The sequence below is a fragment of the Microtus oregoni genome, unplaced genomic scaffold, assembly GCF_018167655.1.
Source record: "Microtus oregoni isolate MIOR12 unplaced genomic scaffold, Mior012 000056F_ref0000123, whole genome shotgun sequence".
Lineage (NCBI taxonomy): Eukaryota > Metazoa > Chordata > Mammalia > Rodentia > Cricetidae > Microtus > Microtus oregoni.
This window is the reverse complement of record NW_024543832.1, coordinates 8,444,681-8,454,418: the sequence shown is the minus strand read 5'-3', so window position 1 is coordinate 8,454,418 and position 9,738 is coordinate 8,444,681. Positions and strand designations below refer to the sequence as shown.

Sequence of the window (9,738 nt, the reverse complement as noted above, 5' to 3'; positions counted from 1 at the left end):
GGCAGAGCTCTTAACCACTGAGCCATCTCTCCAGTCCTAGACCTTCTCTTTCTTATTTTAACAGCATCTAGCTAAGTGGCCCAGACAGGATTCAAACTTTGAATCCTCCTGCCTTGGTCAGTGATGGGATTACCAGTATTTCCCACCATACCTAACTTAATTTAACTTTCTTTGCCCTTTTCCAGCTCTCCAGGAGATAGTACATGACTTATTGAACTCTCGTCAGATACATTAGCTATGGGGACTAGGTTGTAGGATATAAACGGGTAAGAGTCGGTCCCTGTAATCTGAGAGGAAGGAGGGTTTAGAAGCCCATTTTCCAGAGAGAAGGGTTGGTCATTTGCTCCCAGGATGAACAGACACATAAAATTAATCAAAAATGGTAAATATCAGCCGCGCGGTGGTGGCGCACGCCTTTAATCCCAGCACTCGGGAGGCAGAGTCAGGCGGATCTCTGAGTTCAAGACCAGCCTGGTCTACAAGAGCTAGTTCCAGGACAGGCTCCAAAACCACAGAGAAACCCTGTCTCGAAAAACCAAAAAAAAAAAAAAAAAAAAACACACACACAAAAAAAGGTAAATATCAACTCATCCTAAGTCTATTTATTTATCTACTATGTATACAGTGTTCTGCCTGCATGTATATACTGCAGGCCAGAAGAGGGCACCAAATGTCATTACAGATGGCTGTGAGCCACCATGTGGTTGCTGGGAATTGAACTCAGGACCTCTGGAAGAGCAGCCGGTGCTCTTAACCTCTGAGCCATCTTTCCAGCCCTAATTTTAATTTTGAACAAATAATATCATGATTACTGAGTGCATGGCCTGTTGTTGTTCACACTATCACCACCACAAATAGAACTGTGGTGTGTCACATACCACCACAAAAGTACTAGAAACTCCTCCTGCAGCAAGTTACACTTCATAAAGACTTTGCCTTTGTTTAGGGTCTTCTAGGATCTCCTGGAGCCTGATAACCGAGGTGATGATACAGCTCCTGGACCACACACCAGAGGACCTGCCAGTTAGAGACACGGATGACTCCATTCTCCTGGCGGAAGGTAGGCAACCCCACCGTGTCTAGATGTGGATGTCTTCACTGCCAGAAAGTATCACCAGTCTATCACGCCGGACAGTGTGACAGTCTGCACAACAGAAACCGTTTGCTTCCAGCCCTTTCCCTACAATTTCTTCTTATGTCAGTATTCAGGTATTTAATTGTATGAGTATGCACGTGCACCTGAGTGTATGTGTGCGTCACAGGTGTTGTAGTACTGTGTTCGTCAGGTCCCTCAAACAGGTAGGTGGTTGTGAGGCACCGTGTGGGAGCTGAACCCAGGTCCTCTGCCAGAGCAGTGCATACCCGTGACCACCGAGCCACTTCTGAGCCTCCTAAGGTTTCCTTAGTATTGTATTCTGATTCTGTGTATGTGTGTCTGTGTGCATGTGGCACGTACACACTAGAGATCAAAGGACAACCTTGGGTGTAGGCACCTGCTGCCTTTTGTTTTAAGACAGGCTCACATATTGGCTTGGGATCTGACTGTGTAAGCTAGGGAGCTTTCTGTGAGCTTGCAGGTGTTCTCCCATCCTGAGCGCCTGGTCTGCCACTGCTGGGGTCACAGGCACATGCCACCATGACTGACCTTTTATGTAGGTTATGGAGATCTAAACTCAGATCCTCAGGCTGGTGAGGTGTGCACTTTATTGACTCAGGCATCGCCTTAGTCATTCAAGTTCTTGTGTTTTTTTTAAATTATTTATTTATTTATTATGTATACAATATTCTTCCTGCGTGTATGCCTGAAGGCCAGAAGAGGGCACCAGACCTCATTACAGATGGTTGTGAGCCACCATGTGGTTGCTGGGAATTGAACTCAGGACCTTTGGAAGAGCAGGCAATGCTCTTAACCGCTGAGCCATCTCTCCAGGCCCTTGTGTTTTTTTTTTAATTAATTTAAAAGTTAAACAATTTTATTAGTAAATGAAACCAATGAAGACCTACCATCCTTGTTGTCCTGGATGCTCAACTTCCAGTTCAAGGGGAGCCTGGAGAAGGGCTGGGCATACTCTGGGACAGAATGCCCTGGGATTCTTTTCCTTGTTTTTGTTTTTGTAGACAGGGCTTCTCTGTGCACCAGCCCTAGCTATTCTGGATTCGGAAACTCGCTCTGTAGACCAGGCTGCCCTCACACTCACAGAAACCTGCCTGCCTCTACCTCCTGAGTGCTGGGATTAAAGGCGTGCGGCACCACAGCCCAGCAAGATTCTTTTTTAAAAATTGTTTATTTTTATGTGCATTGATGTTTTGCCTGTGTGTATGTCTAGGTGAGGGTCTCAGGTCACCTGGAACTGGAGTTACAGACAATTGTGAGCTGCCATGTGAGTACTGGGAATTGAACCCGGGTCCTCTGTAAGAACAGCCAGTGCTCTTAACCCCTGAGCCATCCCTCCAGCTCCCACCTGGCAAGACTCTTCTCTCTCTCTCTCTCTCTCTCTCTCTCTCTCTCTCTCTCTCTCTGTCTAAAAAAAAGAAAACAAACTATCTTTTTCCATTTTACATACTAATCCAAGTTTCCACTCCCTCCCCTCCTCCCATTCCCTCTACACACCCTCCCACCCCATTCCCCATCCACTCCTCAGAGAAGGTAAGGCACATTGTTGTGGGGAAGGTCCAAGACCCTCCTCACTATATCTAGGCTGAGCAAGGTATTCATCCAAAGAGAATAGGTTTTCAAAAACCCAGTACAAGCAATAGGGATAAATCCTGGTTCCACTGCCTATGGCCCCTTAGTCTCTGGTAAGACTCTTTTTTTGTTTTTGTTTTTTTTTTTGTTTTGTTTTTGGAGACAGGGTTTCTCTGTGGCTTTGGAGCCTGTCCTGGAACTAACTCTGTAGACCAGGCTGGTCTCGAACTCACAGAGATCCGCCTGCCTCTGCCTCCCGAGTGCTGGGATTAAAGGCGTGCGCCACCACCGCCCGGCTCTGGTAAGACTCTTAAAAAATTAACTAATAAAGAAAGATCCAGAGCCGGGCGGTGGTGGCACATGCCTTTAATCTCAGCACTTGGGAGACAGAGGCAGGCGGATCTCTGTGAGTTCGAGGCCAGCCTGGTCTACAAGAGCTAGTTCCAGGACAGGCTCCAAAACCACAGAGAAACCCTGTCTCGAAAAACCAAAAAAAAAAAAAAGGTCCAAGACAGGCACCTTTAATCCCAGCACTAGAGAGGCAAAGGCAGGTGGATCTCTGTGAATTCGAGGCCAGCCTAGACTACAAAGAGAGTTCTAAAACAGTTTCCAGGGCTGGAGAGATGGCTCAGTGGTTAAGAGCATTGCCTGCTCTTCCAAAGGTCCTGAGTTCAATTCCCAGCAACCACATGGTGGCTCACAACCATCTGTAATGAGATCTGGTGCCCTCTTCTGGCCTGCAGACATACACACAGACAGAATATTGTATATATAACAAATAAATAAATAAATATTAAAAAAAAAAACAGTTTCCAAAGTTACACAGAGAAACCTTGTGTCAAAAAAAAGAAAAGAAGAGAAAAGAAAAGAAAGAAAGGGGGGCTGGAGAGATGGCTCAGTGGTTAAGAGCATTGCCTGCTCTTCCAAAGGTCATGAGTTCAATTCCCGGCAACCACATGGTGGCTCACAATCATCTGTAATGGGGTCTGCTCTGCTTGCCCTCTTATGGTCTGCAAACACACACAGACAGAATATTGCATACAAAATAAATAAATAAATATTTAAAAAAAAGAAAAGAAAGAAAGAGAAAAAAAGAAAAGAAAGATCCAGGTAGTGGTGGTCCACGCCTTTAATCCCCGCACTCTGGCAACACAGGCAGATCTCTTAGTTAACGGTCACCTGGTCTACAGATTAAGTTCCAGGACAGTCAGGGTTACACAGAAAAACCTTGTCTTGAAAAAAATCATACAAACAAACAAAAAATAGAATAAACAAGACAAAAATGCAAAAATATTCTGCAACTTCTCTCTTCATGGGCTTCAGGTAAGAGCGTGAAGGCTCAGCCACACTTGGGCAGGATGAGCCAGGAACTGAACTGCAGACTCTGCCATCTTCACGAAGAGCCCGTATTGATGAAGGAAGTTTCTTGGAAGCAACAAGATAAAAGCAAAAGGTACCCAGAGGCGGCGGCGGTGGCGGCTTCTACTTCTTCTTCTTCTTCTTCTTCTTCTTCTTCTTCTTCTTCTTCTTCTTCTCCTTCTCTTCCTCCTCCTCCTCCTCTTCCCCCTCCCCCTTTCCCCTCCTCCTCTTCCTCTTCCTTCCCCTCCTCCTTCTTCCTTGAAACAGGGTTTCTCTGTAACTTTGGAGCCTGTCCTGGAACTTCTCCCATAGACCAGGCTGGCCTTGAACTCACAGAGACCAGCCTGGCCTGCCTCTGCCTCCTGAGTGCTGGGATTAAAGGTGTGTGCCAGCAGCACCCAACTGGGCCCAGAGTCCTTACATTTCAACAGCTGTGTCTGCAGCAGATCGGATCCACACAAAACTGAAAGGATTATGTTTCCCTCAGATGTCTGTACCAAAAATGACTCAAAGGATGTCAGGCTCAAAAATAATTGTTTTTTTTATTTTATTTTATTTTTCAAGACAGGGTTTCTCTGTTTAGCTTTGGTATCTGTCCCAGAGCTCACTCTGTAGATCAGGCAGGCCTCGAACTCACAGAGATCTGCCTGTCTCTGCCTCCCAAGTGCTAGGATTAAAGGCGTGCGCCACGACTGTCTGGCCACACCTCATAATTTAAATAGCACAAAGCAGTCCAAGTAACCTGGTGATGGCATATCAATGCACAGAGCAAGAGACTCGGCAGGTTTCTGTTTGCCTGTTAAGGGAGGAGACAGAGACAGGGTGAATGGTAAAATCTTGGCACAGGGAGGTAGGTACAAGTATGAAAAGGAAGTTTCCTTTTGAAAAGTAAACTTGATTATTTACTGAATCCAGGCATATTGTGTGTTCTGTACAAATAAATCTGTTGATTCATTTACTCGTGTCTTAGGTAAGGTTTCTTTCTCTGTGAAGAGACACCACACATGTATAGATACCAGAAGAGGGCACCAGATCTCATTACAGATGGTTGTGTGTCACCTTGTGGGTGCTGGGAATTGAACCTGTGGAAGAGCAGCCAGGGCTCTTAACCTCTGGGCCATTTTTCCAGCCCTGGAAACTCTTACAAAGGACAACATTTAATTTTTCCGTCTCTCATCATGGTGGGACATACAGCATGCAGGCAGACATGGTGCTGGACAGGCAACAGGAAGTGGTCTGTCTCACTGAGTGTGACTTGAGCACATACCAGACAGAAAGCCCGCCTCCACACTTCTTCCAACAAGACAGTACCTACTCCAAGGCCACACCTCCCAATCACACTGCTCCCTTTGGAGGCCATTTTCTTTCAAACCACTACTAGTGTGAAGGCAGGGTATTATCAGGAGGGAAAGGGAACCTGAAGAGCCAAACAACTTGCCCATGACCACACCTTGTGTTGTAATAAGGAGCTGCGTCCCTGGCACCCAGCCGCCCCCACGGATAGCTTTACCTGAAATAATTACACGGAAACTGTATTCTTTTAAACACTGTTTGGCCCATTTCTATCTAGCCTCTTCTAGGCTAGCTCTCACACCTGGACTAGCCCATATCTAATAATCTGCTGTAGCCCACGAGCTGGCTTACCAGGAATGATCTTAACCTGCATCTGTCTGGAGTGTGAGAATCATGGCGACTCACTGATTCAGCTTCTTTCTCCCAGCCTTCTGTTCTGTTTACTCCACCCACCTAAGGGTGGGCCTATCAAATGGGCCTAGCAGTTTCTTTATTGCTTAACCAATGAAATCAACAGATTGATATATGACACTCCCACATCAACCTTGGAAGTGGAGAGCTACAGCCCTTAACTCCAAGCTTTCAGTGGTGGCTCTCTGGGTACACCTGGGCAGGAATGCGAGACAGTGCAGAGATGTGTAGGAGAACAGGCATCCTGAAGTCCACCTTAGACACTTTAAATCTGGTGTCAGGATCCTTAGTCATCAGAGAAATGCAAATCAAAACAGCTCTGAGATTCCATCTTACACCTGTAAGAATGGCCAAGATCAAAAACACTGATGACAACTTATGCTGGAGAGGTTGCGGGGAAAAGGAACACTTCTGCATTGCTGGTGGGAATGCAAGCTGGTACAGCCCCTTTGGATGTCAGTGTGGTGATTTCTCAGAAAATTAGGAAACCACCTTCCTCAAGACCCAGTAATACTACTTTTGGGTATATACCCAAAGGATGTTCATTGTGCCACAAGGACATGTGCTCAACTATGTTCATAGCAGCTTTGTTTGTCATAGCCAGAACCTGGAAACAACCTAAATGCCCTCTGATCAAAGAACGGATAAGGAAAATGTGGTACATTTACACAATGGAGTACTACACAGCAGGAAAAAATAACGACAGCTTGAATTTTGCAGGAAAATGGATGGAGCTAGAAAACATCATTTTGAGTGAGGTAACCCAGACACAGAAAGACAATCATCACATGTACTCACTCATAGATGGTTTTTAAACATAAAGCAAAGAAAACCAGCCTACAAACCACAATCCCAGAGAACTTAGACAACTACGAGGACCCTAAGAGAGACTTACATAGATCTAATCTACATGGGAAGTGGAAAGTAGAAAAAGACAAGATCTCCTGAGTAAACTGGGAGCTTGGGGACCTTGGGGGAGGATTGAAGGGGAAGGGGAGAGACAGGGAGGGGAGCAGAGAAAAATGTAGAGCTCAATAAATATCAATAAAATAAAATAATAAATTAAAAAAACTGGTGTCAGGGCCTTGCCAAGACCAACATTAGGAACATAGTGTAGTAGATTGGGTTTTTTTGTTTGTTTTCAAATAGGGTCTTGCTATGTGTCACTGACCGGCCTGAAACTCACTATGTGGACCAGGCTGGTCTCAAAATCATATAGATTAGCTTGACTCTGTCTCCAGAGTGCTGGAATTACAGGTGTGTACCACCCCCGACCCCGCTGCTCATACGTGTCATTGAGCAACCTGGAGTTGTTGTTGCTTGTTTCAGCTTAGACAGACAGAGCCTAGAGGAAATGCGCACCACAAGGGGACCCAAGGCAGCTCAGTCAATGTGCAAGGTGTGAGCTCCTGCTTTGGTTTGAGACAGGATTTCTCCATATAACGGCCCTAGCTGTCCTGGAACTTGTTATGTAGACCAGGCTGATCTCTGACTCATAGAGATTTCTTATAGAATCCAGGCTCCCTCAGTCTCTACATCTGTTCCTGCCTCCAGGTTCAGGCCCTTTTGAGAGTTCTTATCCTGTCTTCCTTCAGGGATGAACTACAATGTGGAAACATAAGCCAAGTAAACCTTTTTTTCTCACAAATTGTTTTCTGGTCAGGGTATTTCATCCAAGCAATTGTTAACCCGAAGACGCCAAAGCTGGAGCTAGCTCTGAGGCTTGCTTGCTCAGCTAGAATCCAGCCTTGAGTTCAAACCCAGGGTGGGCTGGTGGATGGGGAAACCCATGTGGTCTGTTTTGCCATAGGCGGAGGAGTACCGTTAAGCAATACATCACTACCCAATTGGACCTGAGGGAACTTGTTGCACTCAGGGAGCCTGCGAGGCGGCCGCGCTCCTCTGCACCCCAGCGCCCCTTGGTTTCTAGGAGAAAAGCTCATCTACAACACTCCTGTCCCTCCAGCATGACAGGCAGTGCACAGCCTCGACCCCACGCGGGAGGAAGACTGTCCCAGACGCCAGGTGTGTAACTGCAGCAGAAACTCACGAGGGAACCGAGACAGCCATGTTTCTTCCCTGCTTTATTCTTTTTTTTTTTTTTTTGGTTTTTCGAGACAGGGTTTCTCTGTGGCTTTGGAGCCTGTCCTGGAACTAGCTCTTGTAGACCAGGCTGGTCTAGAATGCTTTATTCTTTTTTGTTTGATTTTTACTTTCAGAGACAAGGTTTCTCTGTGCAACCCTGGCTGCCTCAAACTCAGAGATCCACCTGCCTCTACGGAGTGCTGGGATTAAAGGCGAGCGCCCATCATCACCCAGCATTCCCTGCTTTAGAGTCCCCACTAACCCATCCTTGTCTCACCTTTCTACCTTCCTAAAAGCCTGCCCGCCGCCTCCTGTGGAGGTCCAGTATAAATTTCTGAATTTACTCCAGCATGTGGCTCAGTGGCAGGGGACTTGCTTAACATGATTGAGGCTGTAGATTCATCTCCAGGACCACCAAAAACAAACAAAACAACAATAACAAAAACAAACCAAGGGGAGAGCAGTTAAGCACAGGGTGATGGGAAGTGGGAGTCAGGAGGGAAGATTATCTGCGGGAGGGAAGAGAACCCTCCAGGGAAGGCGTAGGGGAGACAAAGCGGGAGACACAAAGCAGCAGTACTTATGTACAACTACAGAGAGACCCATCACTGTGTATACTACAAAAAATTAAACCTTAAAAAAAAGTCGAGACTGCCCGGCATGGTGGAGTATTCTTTAATACACTGGATGGCAGAGGCAGGAGAATCTCCATGAGTCCAAGCCAGTCTGATCTACAGACCGAGTTCCAGAACAGCCAGGAAGAAATAGAGAGACCCTGTCTCAAAACAAAACAAATAAAGGAGAGAAAGGAAGGGGGGAAAAATCGGGGCTGGAGCAATGACTCAGCAGTTGAGAGCAATTGGTGCTTTTGTAGAGGACTGGGGTTCAATATGGAGGCTCTTCTGGCCACGGTGGGAGCCAACACACATGACCTATATTCTTTCACTTAAATAACAATAATAAAAATCTTAAAAAACAACAGCTGGGCCCTGCGGTAGTGACACACGCCTTAATCTCAGCACTCGGGAGGCAGAGGATCTCTGTGAACAGTGCATGAGGATGGGCAAAGCTACACAGAGAAACCCTTACTGGAAAAACAAAACAAAACCAACAGCTGGTTGTGATAATCCCCACTCCTCCAGAGTTAAGCAGCTACAGAATCTGATAATCCCTGCCCTACATAGCAAGCTTAAAGCCAGCCAGCAGTCCATAGTGAACCCCCTTCTCACAAAAGAAAACAAAGAACCCAGTTTGCCAAAGATAAGCAGACAGTAGAAACAGAAGTTTTGCTGGTGAGATCCACAGCAGTCTAGAAAGGAGGTACCTTGAGTACTGGGACTATGCTTAGGCATGAGACTGGGAAGCCAGGATTTGCAGGACAACTGAGCCTCTGTGCTTTGATTTTGGAGAAGAGGGCTACTTTGAAACCATGACCATATTTAAGGTCCTCCCAAGAAAACTTGGCACACACACAAACTACACATGATTCTGTAGGTTCAGTGTTTCCCTGAGAGCAGCTGTGGCTGAGGTCTGGAAACCGAAGAGCCAATGATCAGCACGGGTTGTACTTTCTCTTTGATTGGCTCACTCCAACGTGGATCTCAACAGCAGCCTCCAAGACAGTTTATTCTCAAGAACCCACGTTAGTGATGAGAGGAAATCTACAAACAACAGTTTATCTAAATACTCTTATCTTATTGCTAAACACTCATTTGGTTTTTTTGTTTGCTGTCCTGGAACTCACTCTGTAGACCAGGCTGGACTCGAACTCAGAGATCTGCCTGCTTCTACCTCTTGAGTGCTGGAACTAAAGTTGTATGCCACCCCCGCTCTGAAAGACTCACTTGTTTGTGTAGTATGGTTCTAGACTTTCCAGTCCTATATTCCAGATAAGCAAACATTTG

At 46.1% G+C, this 9,738-nt stretch overlaps 1 protein-coding gene across 1 annotated transcript in view; it reads left to right on the top strand.

Moving 5' to 3' along the window:
* The first annotated feature begins 984 nt into the window (after positions 1-984).
* Positions 985-9,738, top strand: part of Rpgrip1 (RPGR interacting protein 1) — a 54,688-nt gene continuing 45,934 nt past the window's right edge. The window contains exons 1-3 of the mRNA XM_041638932.1: positions 985-1,057; positions 4,001-4,139; positions 7,560-7,774. Of these exons, the coding sequence (XP_041494866.1) occupies positions 985-1,057; positions 4,001-4,139; positions 7,560-7,774 (427 nt within the window). The remainder of the gene's footprint in view (positions 1,058-4,000; positions 4,140-7,559; positions 7,775-9,738) is intronic.